Here is a 27,699-nt window from a genome sequence, read left to right as displayed (position 1 = left end):
AAGCTCAGAGGAATTGGCAGATGTTAACTTACCTGGGTACCTGGGGCAGATGTGTGTTACAGAACAAATGCTGCCTGTGCTGCAAGGAACTCAAACCCAATGACTTCCATCTCTTTTGCAATTGGTGATCCAAAGAGGACCATACAGCAATATTTTCATTTAGGACTTGGGATTGTTTCACACACTCTTCACTGAGCCAGCAGCTAGCTTCCAGCTGCTCTAGGTTTTGCTTGGCTTCCAGTAACTTCTGCTTCTTGACTATTCTTTCCAGCTGGAATTTGACCTTTTTCCGCCTTATGTTTCTTTCAGCCTTTTTTAAGGAGTATCTTCGCAAAAGCTCCAGCTGCACCAGTCTCTTCTTGTTCTGTTGTAACAGGGAAAGGCAGATTTCCACCCCAGTGTTACTCTGCACCTCAGCCTCTGCGTACAGCGTAGGCTCTGTTTGCACTGCAAACTCCCTCTGCTGCTGCTGAAGGGCAGCCAGACGTTTATTCTCATTTATAAGCCACTGCTGGTCTGTAAACAAAACAATGATTACAAGAAAGTAAAAATCATAGGAAAAACTTTATTCGTTACTACCTTCTTTCTTTATTTAATCAGCCTCAAGAGATCATTTGAGAACAGAATTTCTATGCATGTAGAGTGGAAACTTGGCAAACCATTTAAAGGAAAATGTATCATTGCTCTACTTAATTGATAACTGAAAGCCTCTCCATTGGGTTAAGGACTTGGGTAGCAACTGCAGGGTATGAGCAGGGGTTTGGCAGTACAGATAAGGAAACTGGTGGATAAGACATTGTTTGTGAGCAAAAAGTAGAACACATTCAATTTCTCAATGATTACACTCAAACATCACCTCAATTTTGTTGTTAAAATATAGTGGAAGCATGAAAAGACCTGCGTTCAATTCTGTGCACTTTTCAATGTGCAGTCCTTTACTGAATAAGCAACTTTTTGTTGCTTATGCAGGGGTGTAGGAATTAAGAGGTATTTAAGTCTGATGTGATGAATGAGGGCTACCTGCAGCTCTGCACAGCTAAGCCACAAGAGAGAATTTGGGGCTCTAGAAGTTTCCCTAATATAAGAAATCACTAGTGCATAGACATTGTCATCATCATTTGCTTGGTGACTACTCATCTTATTAAACATAATTCATTAGTGATCTCTACCACAGTAAGTCTCCTGTTCTGTTTATGTTGGCCACTCTACACAGAGCACATGCACAGAAGTAGGAATTCTAGCTCAATGGTTAATCTATGGATAAAAAGGAAGCATTTTAGTCATTATGTTAGTTAATTTTTCTTAATAACACTTTTAACTTTCACATACAAAGCCTTTTTTCTCAACTTTTCATTTCCAGATGTGTCCTCTTTAGTATGTTTTAGCAAGCAGAATATTTGGCAGATAAGTTTCCCTGCAAAAGACCTGCAAGTTCTAAGATGCTAATTAATCTCTGCTCACAAACATGCCTCTGTCAGGAGCTGAGCCACAGAAGGCACAGAAAAGGTGAAGAACTTTGGTGGGTTGCCAAGTGAAGAATTGTATTTGGCTGGCAAAAACTACCTGCCTGGTTATGCTTTGTGCGAACACAGCGAAAACAGAAGAAATAAAGGGAAGCAGAGAACAAGTCTGAAGAGCCACAAAATAAAGGTATTTGGGGGGAACTCTCCTGTTCTCTGTGCATATGCTGCTGTATCCCATCAAAACAATTTTCTTTCTTCATTGTGGCTGGCATAATTAAAAGATAGCTGACTGCATAAGTTGTAGTCTGAGACATTGCCAAAAATTCACCAAAGTTTTCTTCTTCCAGGAGCAAATAGCAGATTTTGCCAGGTAGGAATGATGCCTTTATATAGGTACCCTTGGCTTATCAAGAAACTTGGATCAAATCATTCACTAGAAGACAAACTAGGGAACACTATAACCACTCAATTTCAGTGATCAAAAACATCTCAAGGTTGAAAATGTTCCCAAATCAGTCTATAAACTCATTAAGGAGAAGCCCAACCTCTCCCAAAGCATCTTGCTGAATATGGCTGCCTGCATACAAAATAGCACCTCTGGGGGCCAGAAGCCACTGACACTAAAAAATACCTCTCAAAACATGCTGTGGCTTCACCTTCTGACATAGTTATTTTCCATTTAAAATCTGATCACTGTTGTAGCCTTTAGGACTTTTGCACACACCGTAGAACTTCCTAGAAACAACTCCTATCTGAACCAAAGCATGAGTCTCTTTTTTGATCCAGTTTTGGAATAAACATGGCAGAGTTGCACTACAGATGCGAGCAGAGCAAAACTGTAGGGAGGCAGGATGGGATCAGCCCAGAAGAGAAGAGGCTCAATGCCACAGGGGAGTAGTTGGTGCTCTCTCTCCCAGCAGTGACCTGCAGAGCTAATTAAACAGTGCTGCTGGAGCACTGTGAAGGAGGCCCTTCGGTCCTGGTAATCAGAGCTTAGTAACTGTGCTCAGGGGAAAGGCAATTGTAAGAGAAAACTAGTAATAAGCTGTAAGAAAAGTTCCACCATAAAATAAAGCAGCACTAGGACAAAAACATTGAGAGGATAAAAGTATGCAGTAATGGAAGGGCACTGAGGGAGGGGAGGAGGCAGGTACCCACTTTCTTGGATTTGCTGGTTGATTAGTGCTTGGTCATTTTCTAGTTCCCGCTCTGCTTTGATCTGTCCTCTCAGAATCTGTTGTTTTAAATCCTCAACATACAGCTGCTGTCGTTGAATCTGTGTTCTGTGGAAAGCTTCCTGGTCTCTCAGTTTCTGCTTGTACTCTTCACGCACAGCATTTATTTCTCTGCTGTTATAAATGTTGACAGTGAATTAAAACCAGAAACAAATATTATTTGTAGTAAAACAAATCATCTTACTAAAGAAAGACAGACAACATTGAAGATATTGTTTTGTCTAATAAGGATGTATTATGACAAAAACTCGTTATGGTAAAGTAGCTGTGTATGTGCATGTCACAGCAGGCTGCAATCCTGTAAGTGTCATAAATACCAGCAAACATGAAAGCTCTAGTGGTGAAGCAGGTAATTCCACTGCCAGAAAGATAAAAGCAAAAAGAATTTAAAAAATATTGTCACTTTTCATTTTGCTGTAAGTCTTACAAAAATGAAATTGGGGAGGAGTGTTTATAAGTTACAAAATTTAATAACCACTATATAAGATATTTGTTGTCCAACTACTTCAAAGCACTTTACTGAAATGAGAAACATTCTGCCCTGTTTTCAGACCAAGAAAGCTCCAACCTAGAAATATTTACAGGTGTTGTTGAGATTACACCGACAGTGTCTGGCAGTACCAAGGAAAGACCTTGATCACCAAACTCTCTGTTAGATGCAACGACTATATTGGGTTATTGCTTCTATATTTGGAGCAGAATTGTGATCAGAAAAGTGACTAACCTGTGAAAAATTGCTTTACAACCTCCTCCAAGATGTTTGTCTCCTTACTGTGTGCCAAAATTTTATACACGTACACAGAGTAACGACCAAAGTAGTATCTATTCTTAGCATAATCCATGCTAAGAATATTAGAATCCATGTTAAAATATTAGCATAATATTTTAATATTTAAAATAACTCTCTGAAAAGATATATTTTACCTCTCCACATGCTATCATCAAGAAATTCCTAACATTAGTTTGATTATATATAAAGGTGATATATGATCTTTGCCTGTTGTTTTGTTTCTAAACACCACATTATTATATATAACCTCAGAAAATTAAACCTTTGGCTCTTGAAAAATGTTCTGAATATATTTTACTAATAAAGTAAACAATGCATTTATTATACTTCTAAAGGGAGCAAAGGTAGCAAAACTAAAGAGTCCCTGAAGGTCAAAAAAACCCCAAAATAAAATTTCAAAGGGAACCTTTGGAAACATCATGTAGTTTGCAAAATCATTACCAATACAAGGTCACCTGTGTGAAAAGAGTATTTGACCTTTGCTACATAGGAATAATTTAAAATCTCTATTTAGAGCTGTGAGCATGTGTTCAAAGCAACCATTTCTACAGCAAAAACTTGATTCTGTCTGCTAATTTAGTTGACAAAACAGATACAGAAACAATTAAGCAGCCAAAGTCTACAAATCTCCTGGAGTACCTTTACATGGAACATACATTTCACTTTCTTAAGAAGCAGGGGGAAAGCCTCAGTACAAAAATCCTTTAAAATTCTCAACAATTTACAGTACTACTGTGACTCTTACTCGCATGAGAAAAACAGAATTCAGTTTTGTTGTAATGTTTATGTAAATGTAATGCTGGTGAGAGTAACCGAAAGAGAACATCATCTGTTCAATTGTCTGGCACAGTGAAAACAGAGTACAAACTTTGCTACTTCAATTTGCTAAATGGTTTGTGCCTATTTGTGACTCATATAAACAAATTATATGAAAAGGCAGGTCCAAGATCTGTTTGTCCTTGGCTTGACTACCAAGATGCCAGCACCCTGTGATTTGTAATTTTTTTCCTCTTAGATAAACTTTAATTGATCTCCAGGAAATAGAAATGGGATGCCTCATTTCTCATTCAGCTCAAGTAGGTTTGAACTGACACTTCACTGCAACACTGAAATGCTCGTATGGTGATTACAAATCTCCAGCTGTTCAGGTATTTGTAATGCCACCAACCACTGGGGGCAAACTCAGAGGTTAAAGCTAGACTGGTTAGCTGAAGCAGAACCACTTTGCAAACACAGTATTAAATTTAAAAGTTCTCATTTAGGAAAAGTTCCCATGATTTCAATGGTAACTCTGAGGGAGGCTTTCCCTCAATGCAGCCTTGAGGTGTTCCAAGGGAAGTGTAATGGAGCAGCCATATACTCTGGATGTTAAAGTACTGATCTGAGACAAAAGATCTTTGATTTTGGAGCAGTTACGTCACCTTTGTGCTTTCACTTACTTGGGCTGCAAGGTCTTCCAGGGCGAGGACTGCCTCTGGATGCCTATGCACTAAACCTAGCAGAGTCTCTGTGCATACTCTGATAATGGGATAGTCTTTAATCTGTTCTACTAACAGACATAACTGACTAACAGGCTCTGATTCCTGGGATAGTATAAAAGTTGAAAAATATGAGTCTATTACTGGTCTCACATGACCTTGGGCAAGTCACTTCGTGTGAGACACGTGTGAAAGATGCAAAGTACATTCATACAAGAGAAGTGATGAGGAACCATTAGCATTATCAAACATCAGGAAGTCAAGTATCAGAAGAACTGATTTCTATTAATTTATCATTATTAGGACCATTCTGTATGAGATTAGGGAAATGAGTAAATCATTGCCAGCAGGGTGAAAAGCGAAACATGATAGTAAAACAGTAGAGAAAGAATTCTTGTTCTGCAACTGTTTACTAAAACTAGATAAAGTAAAATTCCTCTTATAAAATGTCTCTCATTCTTCCTAACCACTTTTAGCTCTCAGCAAATCTTTCCATAAAATTGACTTATCAGAGTTCAAACCATTTACAAATTGAAACCCAAACCATTTAAGTATATGAATCAACTCAGTGTTGCATTTAAATCCAAAGACCTAACAATGCTTGCAGAGGTGGTTAGGTAGCATCTGTTTACAGCTGGGAGAGGGTCACAAGCTTTTCCCATACTTTTCAACATTGCTGAAACCACAGTCCACCCCCACATTCTAAAGTATCAGAGATAAGCAATGCAGACAATGCACGTGGAAGCGTGCTGTTTGCTGTTCTTGGCAGCACTAGCATATTCCCTCATGTGTGTGGTAATGGCTTTTTGCTGAACTAATATGAAACTGTGAGATCCTTTCCAACAGGCATGTATGCTTGCACACAGAGCAGAACATGATGCAGGCCAAACTGATGTTACTAATCATAGTTCCATACTATGACTACACCCCAGAAAGGCAGAGTACAGAGGCATATCCATACTTCACTTTAAACCTTGGAAAAACAAACACAGCACAGCAACCACTGCAGTATTATTTCTGCTTTTGTTCAGGTGATGTAGCTAGTTGGTACAATTCTCCCTCTGTAAGGTTAGTTTCTGGAATAAAATACTGTTGCTGAATGTATATATACAAATTGCAGGTTTTGGTGTTCTTTCAGTGTCTCTTTCCTTCATCTCCTAATTTTCAACAGTACGAAAAAAACTCCAGGCAGGGCAGTAAGGACAGATGTGAATACACAGATTGCACATTAAATACTCTTTTTTTGAAGTTGCTTCTTAAAGACAGTTTTCTCAAGTGGAAAAAAAAGAGAACAAAAATTCACGCAGAGCCACTTACATAATACATTTTTGCCAGAAAATGTTTTCCCTCTGGCTGTGAGACTACTGACTGTGAGAGCAAAATGACTGTCTGGTTTGGGATACAGATCCATCTCTCACAGAAACTGCTGAAACCAAGAGCATAATGTCAGAATGCTCCTTTTCTACCTTTGAACGTGCTATGTCATGTCAGCACACTTGCTGGGTTTGGAAATAACATGACAGACTAAACTAAGAAATGAGATGACAATGGCTCAGAAAGAAAATAATAGCTTCACACAGACTTCATAACTAAATCACCTAATATACAATCCAAAGAACAATCAGGTTTTATAATATATGTTTGGATGATTAAACTAAAACCAAATATCAATACAGTTAACATAAGAATTTAGCCCAATTTTATAATAGGTAGATGAGATTACTTGTTTCTTTAATGTTAAATCAGATATACTGTTAAATTTAGACTTGAACTACTGGAATACTATGAGATACAGGAATCAAGCACAGACTGCTATTGCTCATATTCCTGCTTTTCCTCATAAGCAATCTACACTCAATATAGTTCTAGCAGGAATTAATATAACCTCAGGACAAACATAAGAGAAACAGCTTCATTTCTGTAGGCATCAAGACATACATAAAATCTTGGTTTCACAGGACCAGCATACTCTGGCATACAGCATATAAAGAAAAGCAGCCCTGCAGAGAATTTCATAAAAGCATGCAGATTTCTAGGTGTACCAAATGCAGCAAGAAGTGTCAACAGTTACCCCTTCTCCAAGTAAACCTTTGAAAACAGCAAGTAAAATTACAACAAAAAGACACCAACCTTAAACTAAAGATAATCATAAATTACTGAGAAAATTTTCATATTATACCAATTCTGCCGGCGTGTTTTTCCATCTCATTTTTCTCTCCGCAAAGTTTGCACGTTGCATGCTAAATGAACCATCTGTAAATCCACATTTTTTTCCAGCCGGTTTTGTTGTCAGCTCTCTGGGATGCTATTGTGCGATTCTCCTCCCCTCTTCCCCAAACACTTCTGCTGATGCAGAGGCTGGCGGCTGCTACAGCATAATGCAGTTTCCAGTAACTATGGCAGCAATAGCTCTGTGGTGAGGCTGAATACCTGCTGCAACAAAATCTTAAGGCTCAAATAGAGAAACTCCAGTGAAAATAATCACTGTTGGTAAAAGCTGAAATGTGCCAGTTTTTCAAAAGAAAACATCAGTCAAGTTAGCATCCCCATCTTTCTGGCAGCCTGGTGTTCAAATCCCATTTTTCTTTTACAAATGCTTTTTTCCAAGAGAAGGAGAGTCAAAAATAAAGCAGAAAAAAAGATGCTGGCAAGGCATTTTGCACCCTTGCGAATCCCACACTGAGAGCAATCACAAGTCAGAGTTAAAAGCCTATCTACTAATATACATCCACACAACTCCCCACACCCCCTCCTGCTCTATCCTCCCGCTCCACACGTGTCCAATCCGGGGCACTTCCCACAGGGCCTCAGAGCATCACACAGCAGCAGGCACTACGCAGCTGCACAGGATCATACATCTGCTTCTGCCTAGCACAGAGGCCCAAACATCTCCCTTCTCCTCCCTAAAGCAAAGGGAAGAGGAATGAAGAAGATATGAATATCTTGTATTCTGAAGGAATGTCACTCACAGAATTCAAAGCAGAAGTTGGGTATTGGTGGGCAGGAGGTGGGAATCAGAAATCAGTCAGAAAGGCCAGCAGAGTTAGAGACCTTCAGAAATAAGGGATCTTTGGAAATGTACATGTAGATTAATTCCCTCCACAGAAATTACCATCATGTGAAGTATTATTTGGATTTCTGATTAACTGGCTTGCTTACATAAAAAGCACACCTGTGCTTCTTTTATGTGTGTTTTTTTTAGCCTTTCCATGCAAAACCTCTTTTTCTTTGCCTAAAGCCCCAAAATAACAGTAAGGCAATGACTTATTTAAGGCATCCCTTTAAATACATCTCCAAAATTGGACCTCTTTCTGGCAAAGAGTCACAGGTACAAGACACAGTCACACACTCCAGTAAAGGTTACTCCTTTCTTGCTCAATTCCAGTTCAGCTAACACAGGCTTTCCCATCACAATTTCAGTTATATATAGAATTAGTTCCCCTGCTAACCCACTATACGTGATTCTGCTGCAAGTTGTAGCTTCTGTAATTAACACAGTGCACTTCTCTGTGAATGGAATATTTGAGGGATCTTTTAAGAGATGCAAAAGATTTCTTAATTTTTTTTTATTTATTTTTTGTAGAACACTTTAAAATTCTCAGATGAAAACTGTTAGTTAGAACTCAGAGTATTTTAAAAATATTAACTGAACATTTTAACTATACCACATTAGAATAATAACTGTGTTGTGCTATTCTGTATCAATTTTTTTCTCCCCAGTTTAACAATGTTGGTATTTTCAAGGAAAGGGAGTTTAAACATGTTCCAAGCAGATAAAATTAAGTCAGTGTGCTGCCATACCACTTGACTCTAATGGAGCAACTCCACTGTTGGGTTTTTTTGTTTTTGTTTTTTTTTTTCAAACCAGCAAGACAATAAAATCGGAGTTTATATTTATATGCCATATAGTGTTAAGGCAATGACAGGAGCAAGACTTTATTATTGACTTATTTGTGGTGACATTATAATCTGATGACTGATGCCATTCACAAGCCTTCTGTGTGTTTGGTGGCTGACAGCAAATACCAGAAATTTCAAGTGTTGTGGCTCCTCGGAGTAGGGTGTATGAGGAAGCAACCAAGAGTAAAATGAAACCCTTTTCAAGGAAATTTTCATGTCTAAAGTTTTAATATTTGTGTGCAATGGTAGAAATTTTTTTCTCTCCCATTTCTCATAATATTCCAATGTACAATTAAAGGTTGAACTGGTAATTCAATTCATGAAAAGCAGATGAGAAAAATATTGTCATACTGACAGCATGGGAGATAAGACTCATATCATTAAGTAACCATTACTGTAATATATATGTTGATATGTTCTGAAATAAAAATCTAGAAGGAAGCAATGTGCAGCTGCTGTGCTTTTGTGCATGAATGAACCATATTCGATGCTCGGAATTATTTTTTTTTTACTCTTCCCTTAAGCCATTTTATTCTCAGCAGAAGAGAACCCAATTTGTCCAAGGAATTTTCAATATAGTAATGAGTATTCACAGTACCTACTATTGACATAAAATTTAATATATTTAGGGGTCTAATATGCTGCAAATTAGTAGCAAGTTGAGAGTAAACCTCACTGTAGTCATGCTTTTAAATGCAGGTTACACATGCAACAAAGACAGAAACCATTTGCACAAAATCTAGAATTAAGAAAGAACATGGTTGCAGAGACTTGTCTATAACACAGCTGCACATACAGATTCTTGTTTCAATATGATGAAATAACTTGAATTAAAGCTTGAAGTTTAGTGTGTTGCAATATGATAAAATATTTTGAATTAAAGTTTGAAGTCTAGTTTCCAACTCTTCTGGAGGAAATCAGTGTAGTGCAGGAGAATGATGAAACTAATGGGTTCAAAAATTTCAGCATGATTTAGACACATTAATATTCTTACCTTAGTTCAGGAGAACATTTGTTTTCTTTACAGTTTCTACATTTTTGACTGTAAAAATAAAAACAGGAAATCATAAATATTTTCCAAAAAAGTCCAAAAAATTTCACTGAAGCCTACTATACACAAAGATGTTATTGTTATTTTCAATAGAGGAAGACACCAAGATGCAGGTTACTAGCAGCTGGGAGAACACCAAGAACTATTAAGTGAGAGGAGAGACAGAGAAAAAGAGAAAGACACTCACACACACACAGAGCTTTCCCTGTTCTTACATTTTCCTTTAAGTATCTCTTTCTGACAGAGACAAGACCCTGCATTAGGGTGAGCTTTTTACTGCTGAGCAAATAAGCACTCTCGTAGTCCCCTTAGTCCTGTATTACAGTTTGCAAAATACCTCAGACAAACCTGTGACTGGTTTTGGCTGACATAAAGTCTCTTCATAGTGGCTAGTAGGGGGCTGCGTTTTGGATTTGTGCTGAATGCAGGGTTGATAATATAGAGGTGGTGTTGTTATTGCTGAGCAGGACTTTCACAAAGCCAAGGCCTTTTCTGCTTTTTGTACTGCCACTTGGGCAAGGAAGTTGGGGATGCAAGGGAGGTTGGGAAGAGACACAACTGGGGCAGGTGACCTAAACTGACCAAAGGGATATTCTATACCATATGACATAATGCTCAGTATATAAAGTTGAGGGAAGAAGGAGAGGATGTTCAGAGTGACAGTGTTTGTCTTCCCAAGTGTGGTGGATCTGGCTGAGCTGGAATTTATTTCCCCATAGTAGCCCTCACAGTGCTGTGGTCTGCATTGCTAGCTAGAGGAGTGTTGATAACACACCCATGTTTTGGCTACTGCTGAGCACAGCACTGTAACATTCCTTCTTCAGTCAAGGGTGAGATCCTGGGAGGGGACACAAGTAGGCCAGCTGACCCACACTGACCAAGGGGATATTCCATAGCATATGACTTCAACCCAGATATAAAAGTTGAGGCAAGGAGCAGGACCAGAGGCACTCACTGTCTCTGATGGCTGCCTGCTGACAACCGTCACATGTGCTGGAGCCCTGCTCCTCAGAGAAGTGCCTGACCATCGCTGCTTAGAGAAGTAGAGATTAACTGCTGGCTCCTGCTTTGTGCTTGTGCAAGCTGCTTTTGCTTTCTTTTTTTGTTGCATCAATATAAACTGCCTTATCGCAATCCACTATTTGTGTTGTTTTCTTTTTCCACCTTACTCTCTCCCCTGTCCTGCTGGGAAGGGGAGGGATAAAGTGGCTCAGTGGGCACCTGGCGTTCAGCCAAGGTGAACCCACTGCACAAGTAACCATCACATGTGATGGGGCCCTGCTCTCCTGGAGATGGCTGAACACCTGCCTGCCCATGGGAAGCAGTGGATTAATTCCTTGTTTTGCTTTGCTTGCATGTGTGGCTTTTGCTTTCCCTATTAAACTGTCTTTATCTCAACCCATGAGTTTTCTGGCTCTTACCCTTCCAATTCTCTCCCTGATCCCACTGGTGGGGGGTGACAAGTAGCTATGTGGGGTTTGGCTGCTGTCTGGGGTTAAACCATGACAACACTTTTTAGTACTTGACATTGACTTTTCTTCATGGAAGTGGGACATTCAAGAGACCACATGTATCGTTTTATTCTTATAATATAGATCTTACGCTAAATGTCTCAATCACGATGCCCTCCCATGAGCAAAACTACTTGCCTGTACAGAAACACAGACTCACTTGGTACTGTAAAGGAAGACTCAGTAGATCAAATCAGTTTACCAATGCCAAATAACTATTCAAGAGGAAAAAAAAGACCACTGTATTATGTAAGGTGAGAAACTACTATTATTAGACATAGTTGATAGCTTATTCCTGTAAGAAATGGACATTCATAAAAATCAAGCAAATGCAATGGCATAATGTTTTTCATTTTCAATGAAGTAACCATTTGAAACACTCTAGTTAAGCATGAGGGTAATGTTAAACAATGTAATATGCTTGTAATATCCTGTCCAAGTGATTAAAAAAATTGATCAACACAAACAAATCTGCTATCTCAACATGGTCTGGAAAAAAATCAATCAGAAATGTTCTGCAATTTTGTCAGGTTAAAAAGGGGGAAAACAAGTGCAAATTTGTGATAAACTGTTCACAATGTTTCTGGATTTCTGCAGGTTTTTCTAGGATCATCAAAAAACTTCTGTGACAAAAGCTCCACGTCTGATGTTTACACCCATGTAAAGAGCACCTTAGTATCTACTTTTGAAGGTTATTAGACAAATTCTTGTTTTTAAAATTCCTTGTAATTTTTCCAAAGAAAATAATAGCAATGATGTGTAAAATGTTCATCAGTAAAGAAGCAAAATGAAATAACGTTTTTTATAGATAGGTATCACTGCAGCAAATGAAAAGCAAATGCAGAGATTAGATACATTAAAGAGAACACATAAAAACATACCATCCAAGGTGGAAAGAAGCCATTTGACTAGAACTATGAAGAGATGTTCTAAATAGAGATAACATTTTATGCTTATAAAAATGAGATACTTTGTCTAGAAAAAGATAAAAGACTCCCAGTATGTTACCACACCAAAACCACTCTAGCAAGAAGAAGAACTATCAACAGATATGAATGAAAAGATGGCTGTTTCTTGCCTTTAACAGGTCAATTGAATGTGCCAGGCTGAGAGGAATTAAAAAAGAGAAAGAATCCAATTACATTTAATTCTGTGATATTCTATTTTGAACTAAACCAGAATATATCTCAATTAATTTTCATGATACATATTAATCAGTCTTTATCATACCAATGCTTTCCATTTCAGAAAGGCTCTGTCATAAAAGCATACACTAAACACTGAGTATGAGCAGCCCTTCAACATTTTGAAAGCAGTATATGCCTTATTTACTCTTCAGTTTAAAAAAAAAAAAAAAAGAGGGAATGACATTGGCTTTCTGAGATGAAGGGCTCAATGAGGACTTGAACTTAAGGGAATTTATGAACAAACAAACCTGATGTCCACAACAAATCAGCAGGGAAAGTGAATTGGTAAAAATTAACTTGGCTAAATCATATCCTGAAAAGTCCATTCTGTGCACTGAAGTAAGAATATTGTAAAAATTGTAGATTAGCTGTAAATCAAAACAGTTGTAATGGAGATGTGTAAGTGAACTGAATTAAGGCTGTCTGACACTCTCATCTGAGGCATTTTCTTAATTGTGCATCCCTAAATGATTTTTCAGGTTTGTTGCTTGGGGATCTTAATGCTCTATTTTAGTCAGTTGGCCAGTGGACTTTCTTGGACATTTTTATTTGATAACTTAACAATGTGATGGGACTTATTCTATATATAGCTTTCTTTTTGCCTAACCAAGTCCCTGGTTTCAACATAATCCTGCAAGAGAAATTGTTTGTTCGACTGTTTTTGCTTAGTTTTAAACTTACTTGTATAGAGAAGAAAGGACATAATGTGGAGAATTGGTGCAATTTCCATCTAAGTTGAGCCAGTCCAAAGCGCCACAACTCCGAGTGAGTGGGGTGTCATTAATCTACAGAACACATGAGACAGGAAGAAAAATAAATCACAGCAACCCAGGAACTTTCAAGTTATCATTAATACCACTGTTGTTAACTACAATGTGCAATGCTGCATAATAGCTCCCATGTGAGTTTATAATCTCACACTTCTACTTAGTCTTTGATAATGAGCAAAATTGCTAAGTATTTGTTACTGAGTACGTCTCTTTTTGCAGCTCTATTTTAATGTACTGCATGTTTCATTAATCAAGAAATTAAGAAGGAAAACAAAAAAAGTTAAGCCCCTTATCTCAACTACAGAAGTGAGTACAAAAAGACAGTTGAGTGGAAGGTATAAAATGTTACTACATGAAAATCCATTCTAAAAGGTGGATTCTTGCCAATACCAGTTGATAATATGGTTAACCCCTAAACCAGAAAATTTATATTCCTTAAATGTGGTTTCATAGTTACATCTGCTAGTAATTTTAAGAATTATCTCATTTTTTAAATATTATTGAACTAGCTAACCAAATAATATCTTACAGTAGTTAGTTCCTGAGCTTAACATACCAAGAAATATTTTATCTATTTCTGATGTATGTAAAAGTTAAGTGCTTCCAAAGTCAGTAATACTTAAGTACGTAATCCCATAAATCTTCATTTCTTCTAGTATACCTTGTTCAAGACAGTGAAATGACAGAGAAAGAAGATGATTCAGAAAATTATCAGATGTGGAAAGATTCTTAACTGGTCTTTTCGCTGCGGCATTCTGCCTTTTTGTTTCAATCCTACTGTAGTCATGACTAGAAACAGGAAACACTAAATTACTCAAGGGATCTGCATCATCTTTTGCTAAGCACATCTGAAAGAAGTGCTAGTGTCCTCCCACAAAAGGTTTTGTGTCATTACAGACCATTAGATGGAGGAAATGAAGCAAGTGGATATGATGACAAGAAGAAATATTATCTTTATCAGGTTGGCTTTTAAGAAGAAAAAACCCAGGAAAATAAATGAAAAATTAGGCGAGAAAAATACAGTTTTAGAACTTACCGATCTTCTTTGTCTTAAGATAGCAGCTTCTGCTGGGTGATTGAATCTAAACTTATGAGACTTGCCAAGGACAACAAGGGCCCCTGCGAAAAAAAAATAAATTAGACATTTACAGAGAGAATTCATCAAACTACTACAGCATAGTTTGTTAAAAAAATGAATTCTGACCAACAGCTTTCTCATCATCACAGAACAGAGAACTCTTTTAAAATATGCCACTATGGAATGGCAGAATTATCATTCTGTAATAACCACATCCAAGCAAACTAATTTGGTAGATCTCTGCAAACCAAAGATAACCGTAAATTCCCTGTTCACGTTAAAGGACAGCATGACTTCATACCAAAAACTTAACCAACCCACTGCTGAAGACTTGTTTTTACACTATCTTCTTAAGAATCTAGATAACTGCAAGTTCACAGAAGCTGAATTGTTATTTTAAACAACCTAAAAATATGGCAGCCTGATCCATTTAACCTGAATTCATTCATCATTGCCTATGACTTAGTGGCTTGTAGCCTCTACCTAAATACACTGTGAAAAAGCTGAAGGTCATTTCAACCATGTTATATAATTGCCAAAAAACCCCTTCAGTGGTCAGCTGGCTTAGAGCCAGTATCCACTACTTTACACTATAGTGCCTCTGAATACAGGTGTTCCCTTTTCAGAAGGCTACAGACTACTATTGCCAAAAGGAGTCAGAATATTGTCACCAATGTCTTAATTTTATTTCTGTGGGGCCATTAATTTATTTGTTCCAATCTGGAAGCTCTAGCCATGGATCAAACCTGGGCAGCAGTAGTTGACTGAGAGATAACTTTTTTAGATCTGCTCAAATTCCATAAATCCTTGTCTGTGAAATCCAATGGTAAGTTAATTATAACATAGCATTCACAGAAAAAATCCAAATCTTACCTTGTGACAGACGACACGATCCAGTGACTTCACATCCATTCACAGAGCAGTGTGCGCCTGGAACTGGTCGCAGGGTCACGATCCCACAGTTGTTGTCTATCATACAATGATTCCTTTCAATCCACTGCCCCTGCAAAACTACAGTGTACAGATTTATCTCACCTGTTGAAGAGGTTATTTTCCTCAGGATAGAGTACCACACACTGTTTGACACTATGCACACTTCACAGAGAACTACATCATGTGCAGAACAAGGAGATTAAATTGCCATCTTTGACTGCTAGTCAGGTACTTGGTCACAGAAAAAACTTATTATTGAAACTCATTATTGAAAATAGTGAGATTGTTTCTTTATTTCTGGTTCTGGAAAACTATACATCACTTTCTAATTTGTGAGCTGATGTGCAAATTTTTCTATTGTGCTGAATTTTCTTAATGCCATTATGGAATTTATTGTTTATATTTTACTGATCTACTGGCAGAAAAAAAAACAAACTTAACCAAGCTTAGCAGAACCTAACCAAACCTGAGATTTTACAAGGTTTCCAATTTCAGTATAAAGTTTTAGTTCTCTATCATATTATCTAGCTCTTGAAATTGACTGCTAAAATTAAAAGCAGAAATTAAATTAAATAAAAGATATTTGGAATAATTTGGATTTTATACCTAAAACATTCTGTCCAAGTAGAGTTGAAAAGCATTTTCAATGTCTCATGATCACTTGTGCCACTAGTTTAGGATAGAATATACGAGGATTTGGATGTTAAATGAAGATATTTTTAAACTCTAGTGTAGTATTTCACAAGTGGGAAGAAAATTCTGAAGACATCTCAATCAGGTGAAGACCACTGACTTTTCAGACTCTTAAACAAAAAATAATCAACATATTTTAGCCAACTTTAATAATTAGTCTCTTCTACTTACCTTCTTCTACAAAGAAAGCTGACAAACAAACATTACCTAGCTATTACACATGACAAATGTAAACCTCTTGGTTTGACCTGACTGTATCATAAAATAATTTGTAATATCATTCTCTTACCAATGTCTTGATCTTGGTCTGAATCACTTCTTCCAATTTTGGTTGTTCCTTCCTAAAACAAGAAAAGAACTAATTTAAAAGTTGGTTGAGGAAAGTGGATTATATATACTAATTAAAAAAGCTTTGGAACAATATCTTAGCAAACACCTGAAATAAATTGCCTCTCAATGACTGCATTGTTTGAAGCAAACACTATGTAATTGGTAATACTTCAGTCTGCTGTCCCCCCTAGCGTTGTAATTACTTCTCATCATGCAGCTATGTCGGCTTCTATGACTCCAGTAGATGAAGTAACCCCTAATAGATGACTTTTGGACTGTGCTTGAGACAAATATTTTAAATATGAACATGCATAGTGATGCTTTGAACTTTTACAGTGAGATTTATTGTTTGTAGAAAAGCAAGTATGCTTTTAATAAATATCCATACAGAAAGAAAGAAGTTGCAAAATGTTTATTCGCTTAACTAGATACAAAAGTCATAGAATTCCTAATTTGTAAGGGCACTTTGTCATAGTTTATGAATTCTTCAATCTAACTACTAAGGAAGAACTTTTTTCTGAAAATTAAATTACATCTATGAAAAGTCTTCTTAGTGCTTATGGTATATGGGCAAGTTCTCAAACTTGAAGATTCAATAACTTCAATGAAAGGAACAAAAGTCTACAGAATACAGTATTTCTATGGTACACTGCAAATACCAGTAATTTAAACAATACCATGAGGAAAAAAAAACCTACCAAAAGAAGCCAATCAATTTACCATCTGTCTATTACCTTCTGTTACCAGTTCTACACTTTTTCTTAGGAAATCAAAGCAAAATAATTCCCGAATTCTGAAGAGAGACCATACTTGGTTGTGGTAAAGTGATTAGTAAACACACTCTAAAATTACTTTAGTGGCAACTCTTTAGGTCATATTAAAATTAAGTATGGACAATAAACTATGTGATTTTTGTATTCATATTAGAATAAATTGAATATGCTCTCTTCTCCGAGCATACTGTAACCTAGATTTAAAGATGAAGCAAGAAGCAGTAATCAGAAGACTGAATGCTGGGAAAACAGAAGCTGTTTAAGATGACGCAGTAATGGGTAATTATGGATAAATCACAGTGGATTTCTGCACTGGAGGGAAAGGGAATGGTTATCATTCAGCTCTTCACAGTGCTCAGCTATCTGAACCAACTAACAGACTCCTCTGGCACAAGCCCTGCTGAGACTTCCCTTGCTGGAAAGGCTGAAAGCTGGATTGTGCCCAGTGCCCCTGCTTTGGAGTAGTTACCAAGATGCATGTCAGTTTAATGTTCAGTGGACTCAACTGCAAAATGCCCACCTGGGTTGGTCACAACTTCCAGAAAACTTATGATCCGTATGGCCTTTGACTCACCTCACTCAGTCAAGTGAGTTAGCAACGTGTATTTTACACAAAGAGAAGTAAACCAACTCCTAAAAGATCTCTTTATCAATTATCTTCTTCACTAAGCAAGGAAATAGTTATTGTAATTCCAAAAGAAACTTTTTCCAACTTGCTGAAATAACTCTCTGGTAATACAATTTAATTTAAAAAAGTGTATTACAGCAGTACTGGCTCATGAAATTCATAATAGTATCTCAGTTGGTTGGAGTGATTCTGGGTGAGTTTAAAACCAACCATAAATTGCAGGTGAGAGCAAGGGTACAGATACAATACAAGCAAACTAACCCAACTTGAGAAAACAAAACAAAAATAGCCATAAACCAGGCCCATGTTGATTTCATTTTTTAAAAGGCTATTACTGAGCTAATAATTTCAATTGTGATTGAATATTGAGTATTCTACCTGAAAAAGTGAAAGACGTTTCAGATGAAATGACTGCACAACCTGACCTTAACATGTCATTGTACATTTTTACATTTGTTGAAGTGCTTTTATATTGTTACCCTCTTCTGGCTGTATCTCATGACTAAGGGTAGAATTACCACGGTATATATTGCAGAATCATAAAGACTGAGATTGCTTTCCTTCTTCACTTTTGGGAGTACTACAACTTTCAAAACAGTTTATGAAGTACATCTTTTACTAAAAGAATGTAAAGAAAAAAGGTCAATTAATTTATAGGAAAACATACACCTTCTATTAATGAAAGCCAGAAAATTAAGCGTAGGCACAGCATTGATTAGTGCAATTAATATTATGGAATATCAAGAGACTAAAAGAGTAACACAATATTTATTCTACATGATCTGAAAACTGTTGCCATGACCTCTCTCTAGAAGTACAATGTAAAGTGCTATTATATGTTTAAGCCCTGTTATATAAGGAACTGCTAACGTTTTACCTTCTTGCTGTTCAGATGAAGGTAACAGACACCAGAGACTAAAAGATGTAAAGCACAAAGAAAAGAAAAGGCAGCATCTAGGAGCAAAGAAAGAAGGGACAAAGATGTTAGTGTGACAGAGACACGAATGACTTCAGAAGGTGACCCTTCAAACCAGGTTACTCTGTTAAAATGAATATATTTATATTACTTTAGTTGTTGTCAAAATTAGTATGGGAAAACATTTGCTGTTTCCAAAATGACACATAACATTAAAACATTTAAGTAGTAGCAATTGCTTCTAATAAACATTTAATGTTAATGTAGGGTTGAGTAGTTGAAGTTGCATGTTGATCAGCACTGGATATCGTTACTTGGTCCCTAATTATTACCTGGTACAATTTCTTTGTGCTGGAATGAGAAAAATTACTCAAGTTTCTCTTCCAACATGGTAAAAGAATAGTATGATTTCTGTTTCAAATATTTGTTGTAATTTTTAAGAGGAATAAAAAAAATCCTCTGTCCTAAACTATATAAATCACCACAAAATCTAGTTTGGATAAAGATTTTTTATTAGTAGACAGATACATGATTTTCAAACATGTTTAACACGTTTTGGCAATGAGTGCACCTCTGTAGAGGTGTCCATCCATCATTCCTTTCACATTAAACGGCACAAATATTTCAGTAATTTCCATTCATTTAAACAACATAAAAAAGTTAAACTCCAGTTTAGTACTGACTTACTAAAATAAAAAAAATCCCCTAAAACTATTTGACCTAACCATGCACATCATATGCCACAATGTGCAGTAATATAGACACAATGTTATGAAAGTTTCTTGGTGAAAACCTTGCCTTAAATGAGCAGCTACAAAGCACAATAGTATCTATGAGGCCAGGATTTCTACCTGATCTTCAAAAATAGCTACTCAAGTAGGATCACAAGTAATTACCCTTCATGCTACACACCTGGAATCTACTTAGCAGACCTGGTAGGCCTAAAAGCAATATGTTGAACTCACTGGCAAAGTGAGCTTGTGTTTTTTAAAGCTTACTTTTATCTATACACATAAAGACTATTCCAGTCTTAAGTATACAAATATTTCATAAAATGTGGACCAGTATGTCTGGTATACTTTAAGCACCATCCTTTATGTTTACACATACATGCTTTGTGGACAAACTGCTAATGCCTAATTTGACTATTTTGCTTTGCTTGTGATACATTATCAAATTTTTTGCACATGCATTCATAAGAGGTCAACTTATATTCATATATGAATATAGGGTCAGCTCATAAATGAATTCTTTTCCTTCTCCATTTCCATGTATTTTCTGCTTTTTTCCCCCATTATATGTCTTGTGATCTGAGACCTTCACTTTTTGATAGCTGTTGTTGTAATGCCATCCTAACCACTCTCCATTTCCAAAGAAAACAAATGTTTTCACATTAAAGAGTAAAATAAGACAAGTGACAATATCTCACCCTGAGATGATACAGCACCACTCCTGTGCTGAGGATATCATCATCCATGGCCATTAGATGAGGTAGACTAGAATCTATTGTTACTCCAGCTTTTTCTTTGTTGATGTCCACACTGTATTCTTCCATGATGGCTTTCCTGTCTGTCCACTTACTTGTCCAGTCTTTGGTCAATTGCTCAATCTTAAAGAATAGGAGAGGAAACTGTTTCACTTACTAACAGAATAATTTTTCTCACTCATAAATTTCTTCAGAAAGATCAGCATTTTTTCCAGTTATTGGATGCAACATTCTTTCACCAGTTGCAATTAGAAATAAACCAGGTGTATTTCTAATTGCAGCATATTTCTGTGGCAACAAAAAAACTAGGAAAAAAACTGTACTACCACCAAGTGAAGCCAGTTTAATCTGCTGGAGTCTCATTCCCATAATGTCAGACAGAGGCATGATCATGCTAACAAGTTATTTTGCCTGGTTTTGAGCAAAACTTACACTTAAGGTCTCCCAAACCTTTCCTGGTCACCAGTGACCAAATCTTTTTAGTAATTTTAGTGAGTGCACAATAATTTCATTTGAATAAATTGGAGGAGTTTAATCTTAGAAGGGACAGACTCCGTATAATTAATTATTGTGGTGTATTGAGACAGCTTTCAAACAAGGAGTAGATTGTGCAGACTTAGTGATACACAATGCACTAAGTCCCATTAAGGACACAAGACTTTCATTATAAATTGGTAGAATGCACTTAACATGGATTAGGGTGTCAGTTTCCTGAATTTTCAGAGTAAAAAGGAAAGGATTAAGCCAATAACATTTTCACTGCAGTTTCAGAACTACAGCAGTGTTATTCTCCTGGCCTAGTGAAACAGTAGATAATTAAAGCATCAACTAATCATACACACCTTCATTTCATTCTGAAGGACCAGTTCAGTCAGATTTCCATCCCTGTCATCACTCCAAGATGGACTGGAATTTCTCTATATAAACAACAGCCACCAAGATCTACATGTTAGTTTCCTTATTCACAACTGGCAGGCATATTAGTTCACTCTCCAGCATTCCAAAGTGATGAACTCAGGAGAAGGAAAGACAAAATACATATGCTCCCTTCTAGCACCTAGCCTACATTTCTAGTTATTGCATGCAATTTTTTGGGTAAAGAACTGGTAAAAAAGCCATAACAGAGAGATACTTCTGTGCAAATAAATCGTGGAGTGTAGTTCCTGTCTCTCCCAACAAAACAATCTCTCCATGGCTTGGAAAACCAAGACACTATTATTATTCAAAAGGAGAAAAACACCAGGGGTGTAATCTGTATTGTGAGGGCTCACAGATGTTCACAAGTTCTTTTGGGGGACAGAGCGTTCAGGCAGAGTAGAAGCTCCAAGGTACTTTTGAGGTCACTAGTTCACCAGTCTGACAGGAAAATTACATCAGTGATTAATATTTTGTACTGTTTTGGTATTTCCATATCCTTAAAAATAAAATACTTCTATTTCATGGTATTTGTGGACAGGAAAACCATTCAACTCCATGAAAAAAAAGAAATCCTTTCGAATGCTGCTTATACTTCAGGTTCATCAATATAATGATAATGACAGAAAACAGAGAAATTACAGAAATGCAGTTAACCGTATAATAATTGCAAAATCACCCAGACAACAGTTTAATTTCCCTCCAGTTACAATAAACATGGAAACATACACAGCTCAGATTAAAGTAAGCAACTGTAGCTACCTAAAGTAACACAAAAGCTCCAGTGGGGCCGCATTGCTACATACCAGTTCAAAGCTCAGCAGCATAGTTTTCAACCTGTCGATTTCCTCTCTCAGTTCTCTGATCAGCTTCACATTTGCATCCTGAAACATTGAGACACGGACCATTCAAAAAATTTCTTAAAAAAATTCTAGCTAAAGAAGTCAATGCAGAGATATTCAAACAGCCAGGAGGAGAGGAGAACAGGCACTCTCACGGCAATACTCCTTGCTTCACTCGCCAGGCCCCTTGGATGTACTGCCTAGGGGCAGGTGGTTCCCAGCTTCAATAGGTTCTCTTTTCCCATAAACTTTGCTCCATCTCTCTTCTGAACACAGACCTACCACAGCATTTGTTCCCATCATGACTAGCTGGATACGTCACTACTTTTAAGGATCTACCTTCAAAATTGTTACAGTAAGTCAGAAAAATGCTGTTATTTAATGCTGATATATAAAATCAGACTAATGGGGACTACGACAGGATGTCACCAAGCATGGTATTAAAAGCTCTTGCAGCTGATACACAAAGAATTTCCTGCCTGCTTGTGTGGAGGCATTTATCTCACTCTCAGAGTAAGCACCTCTGCACTGGCACTTTCTGGAAACCAGCTTTTTAGACAGTTCAGGGAAACTCTTCAGGAAAGAATCAATTTTTTCTGGGCTGCCAGTGACACTTCGGTTCACATCAATTTGTAAGACTGAAGAGCTGAAGAGAGTGATGGGAACCCGAGATGGGAGGCTTGTATGTGACAAGAGGCTTACCCAGGAGTGTTTCCTTGCCTTTAGCCTGTCACAGAGTTGAGAACTGCTGCTGACAAAATTAAGCACACTATTTCTGCCACTAGTGATGTCAGAAGGCACTGGTAATACAGATGCAAATTAAACTTGGGAAACCTTGGATTAGAAGGGTTTAATTCTGCCCATATTTAACAGAGTATTGTTAGGAAAGCAAATAAGTGAAGTACATCTCTAAGATTCTATGCTTTTATCTACAGAAAAAATCTTGATACACTCAGGCCAAAGCACAAAAGAATACTACTAAAGCTGTAAAGTCAATGACAAAAAGATTAAGAAATGCTGGAATCAGGACATTTTTGAAACCTAAACTCAACAGATATGCCTTAGATGGATACACTCTGATTCAGTCCTTAAGTTACTTGATCTCATGTAAAGGCAGCCTCATGCAGAAGGCCAGGTGAAGCACACTCAGTTAGAGAGCAGCAATTCAAGAGTTTTATATTTCTAGCATATGTAATTGTAGATCTTGATTACTATGTGTTATTTGAATTTTGCTACAAAGACAGACAGAATTATGCATTTCCCCATGGATTACTTTTAATGCTGGTTCTTATCACTATAAGTGTCTAAAATCTCCACAACTACTAATCAATCTGTTTTAATATTATGTCTTTGATTGGGAGAGTTTAAGTTTTCACATTTAATAAATGTGTACCAGGGGTAAGGGTGGAAAATAAGAAAAAAGCACACATTGAAGGTTTGCTTTAAGCATCTGGACTAGCATTGAACAAGAATAGTATAGCAGGGGCAGCAACAGAATACAGCCCTCGAATGCAGCATCTGACTCTCCCCTCAATAGTCTCCCATCTTTTAACTTGTGCAGCCTGTGAAAGACCTCTGTACAATTGAACAGATGGATCTGCCATACAGTCAGAGTTCGTTCCTGGAACAGGCCTGTTTTGTGCAATGAATGAAGCTGGGGTTCTGTGGTCACTATCGTTCCCATGTATTTAAAGACTTAATTATTTTTGTGTACTAAAAAGAAGACAAATGGAGACTACACAGGCTACGTTAGGTCTGGTATACTAACTTTTGAATTCTTGATGGCAACCTTAACAGTGATCATTTAACTTGCCAAAGGAAGGGTTTGCAAGGGTTATGCACTTACAGTAACAGGTTAAATGGTAACAAATAGTCATAACAGATCTGTAGCTCTACCAATATTTATGATAAAGACACAGATTAAACATACATGTCATACCAATTCAAAGAGAAAGATGATTGAAACTCAATGGACAGAGATGAAGAATGTAAAATAGGTGTGAAATTCTAAATGGTTTAAACTGCAGGGAATCAAAGAAATTATTTTTGTAATATCCGGGCTCTTATTTAGCTGTCATTAACGTAGAAAAAAAAAAAGCAAGAATTTTATTCACAGAGCAGATATTCTGAATAAACCTTAAACAACACATGTAACAAAATGGGACAAAAATGAAAAGCAGAACTCAAGGCCTCACCTCATTCACTCTGGGCTTGTTAATAATATTTTTGGCATTTGAAGCATATCTCAAAGTACTCATGGTCTCATTGTAGCTGGAGCTGGCAGGGGAGATAGCTGCAGACAGAAGACAATCAGAAAAGAAACACAATTTTAAAAAGTAATCAGTTTAACCCATCATTTTTCAAAAAAGTATATTTTTTGTTTAGTCTTGCTTCTTTAAAAACAAATCAGAAAATATTCTTAGGGTTATTTCATTAAAATCACAGAGAATGTCTTCAAAGGTTGTATTTATAACTGAACGAACACTTAAAATCAAAGCTATGACCTTGGAAACTCTTAAACTTAACTTCATGCACAACCAGCTGCCTTTTCATTTCCTGGAGTATTCTACGAAGTATTTATGAAAATGTTTACAAGGACAGATTCTAAGTGGCATAGCTGTCTTCTCACTGCAGTAGAGATGTATATTAAAGATGCAAGGTAGTGATGTTAACAATTAACAGAAACCAAACTCACTGGCAATCATAATGGTTTTGGAGTTGCCCCCCAGACTATCCTTGAGAAGCCAGGTGAGGATGGAGTCACGGTATGGGATGTAAGCCGGCCGCCTGGTCCCACTGACGCTGCCTGTGGAAGGACTGTCTGCATGACTGCTCTCCCCTTCGCTCGCTATGGTGTTAATGCTCTGGCAGCTGCTGAACATCTGGGAATTTTGTGCTGAAGGAGAAATACCACAGAACTCAGGAAAGGGGTTATTTTTTTTCCTGTCATGGCTGTTTAATTTTCTTAGATGTCATGACAGTTTTTGAAGACACCACAGCTGCTCTGTGCAGCTTTTTATTGTAAATGAAAATAACATTAAGACACAACACATGGTAAATGAGTCATGTGCTTTTATCACTACCCTTCAATATAAAGAACTGATGGGCTTACCTAAAGTGGATATGACAATTCCAAGTGTCACTAATGACTTGTTAATATTGGCACCTTCGGTAATTCTATCTTTACAGTAACTGGGATCAGCTCTTTCACTGTAGCATGTCAGCATGAAAAAGACAATGCAAAATAAACAAAAATGATTAATTATGAATGTACAGTCGATATGAAAACATCATGTATTTTCTAGAAATAAAAGAAAATATAAATTTTGAGCTTTGCAATTAAAAAATTAAATTCTTTGAATACTTCATATTGCCCTCTATTTCAAAAAGTCCAAACAACCATAAGCAAAAGCTATTGGTGCAAGATTCTGTTAAAGACACACCAAAAACATAAACTCAAGTCTGAACTGGGCAACCCAATCATAGTGGTTCTGACTGTACACAAAAAACCCATACATTTCACAACTCTGCAAGGGTAGACTGGCTCAGTACAAAAGTCCCCTCAATTCTACTTTCTCTGTTCATACATGCATGGCAATTCACATTCTTGAGGGGAAAAAAAGTTCTGTTCTAAAACTCTTCAGCATGACTTCCATTTTTCTGTTCTCTGTCACATCTAGTACAACTATATGTTCCTCACTGAAATGCATTGCTAAGATTAGAGACTTAGGAACTTTTGGAACATGAATAAAATTACCTCTTTGCCCCTCAATATGTTATTACCTGCCTGCAAGGTCCACTAAGTTGATCTTGCTTGAAATTTCAGAGGGTAGATTGTTCTCCAGTATAGCCTGGAGAGAAAAACACAAATAAGGAAGATTATTCCTCTTAATTAATTAATGAAAATAAAATTGATGTGCTCTTTCGTTTGAAACTGAGTTGTACATATGACTGTCTCACTGTTTTTCTTTGTGACCTTGAACCTCTGACTGTGTTCAAACCATTAACTCAACAGCTTTCTCACCGGACAGAGAAACTACCCTCTTATGCCAATTTCCTCTTGAAAAAAAACTTTACTGCCTAGTGACTGTGAAAGGCTTTCTTGTAGATCTTGTAGAGTTATTTTCCATTAATGTATTCCAAAGGTCTTTTGTGAAACTACAGAAAAATATCCCAAAATGTTCTGTGATTACAGGATGTTAGAAGTGTGAGATAGAAAAGGTCTATTGGATCACTAAACGAGTTCCCTGCCAGGAAAGGATATAACTCCTCCAGAGAAAGGCTGCATTGTCTCTGAGAGAGTACTGGATGCCAAATGCTAAAATACAAGGACATCTAAAAAGCTGGACAGATACAAAATTTTGGTGTTAAACTAATGCTATACTTCAATTAAGCATCTTAAACAAGTGTGACAAAACATAACTTCAAACATATTCGCATGCAATTTCCACAGCGTTCTAGAAGGGGTATTGCATTTCAAAGAGCTGATTAAAACTGAAAACATTTCTTTTTTAAGTGAGTCTTTGGCATCACTTCTGACTATAAGCTTGCACAAAGGAACAGAATACTTCAGTAAACACTCAGCACATCAGGCTGTGTAGGAAGCGTAACACATCTGCAGCGTGATCCAAAGGAAATAAGTAACAGCTTCCACTGAGATTAATACAAACAGCACAAAACAATGACAAGTAAACAATTCACAACACAGTGAACAATGCTTTTGAGTGTGAAAAGGAAGCTGAATTATTTTTAGCTAACCTGAGTGTAGTGGATGGTGAAGATAGCATGGGATCTGCTGCTGGCACTGTGAATATGTGTAGCTGCTGTGATTCTAGAAAGAAGAACAAACCATTCAATTACAACTGGTTACTTCCCAATATTCAGGGAAATAAAAAACCAACAAATACAGCAGATAAGTGAAGATGAAGGAATGCGAAACTCAGAGAACATGGTAGGCTGCATTCTTGGATCTGATCACAGAGCATTTGGCAGAGAACCTGGAAGGGCAGAAACCGAGGATTGATTAGAGCTCTTTCTGTCCACCAGCAGCACTCTGAAGAAATACCTTAAAGCAGCTTTACAGCACAGGTGTAAGGTGTTGCATAAGCATAGAACGCAGCAGAGAAGTACAGCCAGCATCAAACAGTTCAACCTAACATCACTGAATGTACCAGCCCAGCACATTTTCTCCATATTGTCCCCATTTTTATTCCTTGGCACTTCCTAAGGGTCCAAAAAGCTTCATACCCCACATCTGGGGCTCTTTTATGTCAAAGGGCTGATACAGTTCTTTTACACTGTTAGAGGAGTCCAGTGAGATTAACCAGTCTACCCATGTGAGTACTATATGAATACTGTAATTCACTTGCTTGATTTTATGACATGGACAGATTGGTCACACAGCTGTAGTGCTCTGACCTACTGCACTCTGGCGAGTGGGTACCAGGCACAGGAGCAGGAGAAGCAGCACCGTTCCACTGTCTCTGTAATGCAAACTTTTGGAAATTCTACTTTCTTTATTGTTGTTTTAATTAGATAAACCCAAAGAAAGCAGGATTTTGCTAGGGCAGAAGCCAGGTCACAGATCTTTTTCTTTTGTTGCTCTTGTAGCTTGCCTTGAGTATCAGCTACACGTACAGCCTTTAGCATCACTTTTGCCAAGTCTACCCTCAACAACAGTAGGTAAGTTTAGCAGTATAGAAAAGGACTGTGGTACCATG

The 27,699-nt window shown here is 37.2% G+C and overlaps 1 protein-coding gene across 1 annotated transcript in view; it reads right to left on the bottom strand.

Annotated features, from left to right (window-relative positions):
• STARD9 (StAR related lipid transfer domain containing 9) overlaps positions 1 to 27,699 on the bottom strand; it is a gene marked incomplete at its 5' end in the record, with an annotated part of 100,688 nt that overhangs the window by 21,425 nt on the left and 51,564 nt on the right. The window contains 15 exons of the mRNA XM_018082804.3: positions 33 to 516; positions 2,622 to 2,812; positions 9,861 to 9,908; positions 13,297 to 13,400; positions 14,422 to 14,504; positions 15,337 to 15,474; positions 16,379 to 16,430; positions 20,166 to 20,345; positions 21,065 to 21,139; positions 21,944 to 22,021; positions 24,175 to 24,272; positions 24,675 to 24,875; positions 25,092 to 25,189; positions 25,763 to 25,830; positions 26,738 to 26,810. Coding sequence (XP_017938293.2) covers positions 33 to 516; positions 2,622 to 2,812; positions 9,861 to 9,908; positions 13,297 to 13,400; positions 14,422 to 14,504; positions 15,337 to 15,474; positions 16,379 to 16,430; positions 20,166 to 20,345; positions 21,065 to 21,139; positions 21,944 to 22,021; positions 24,175 to 24,272; positions 24,675 to 24,875; positions 25,092 to 25,189; positions 25,763 to 25,830; positions 26,738 to 26,810 — 1,971 coding nt within the window. The remainder of the gene's footprint in view (positions 1 to 32; positions 517 to 2,621; positions 2,813 to 9,860; positions 9,909 to 13,296; positions 13,401 to 14,421; positions 14,505 to 15,336; positions 15,475 to 16,378; positions 16,431 to 20,165; positions 20,346 to 21,064; positions 21,140 to 21,943; positions 22,022 to 24,174; positions 24,273 to 24,674; positions 24,876 to 25,091; positions 25,190 to 25,762; positions 25,831 to 26,737; positions 26,811 to 27,699) is intronic.

The sequence above is a fragment of the Manacus vitellinus genome, unplaced genomic scaffold, assembly GCF_001715985.3.
Source record: "Manacus vitellinus isolate BGI_N305 unplaced genomic scaffold, ASM171598v3 scaffold_6_pilon, whole genome shotgun sequence".
Classification (NCBI taxonomy): Eukaryota; Metazoa; Chordata; class Aves; order Passeriformes; family Pipridae; genus Manacus; species Manacus vitellinus.
Note: the sequence above shows the minus strand (reverse complement) of the source record. Positions and strands in the feature narration are given on the sequence as shown.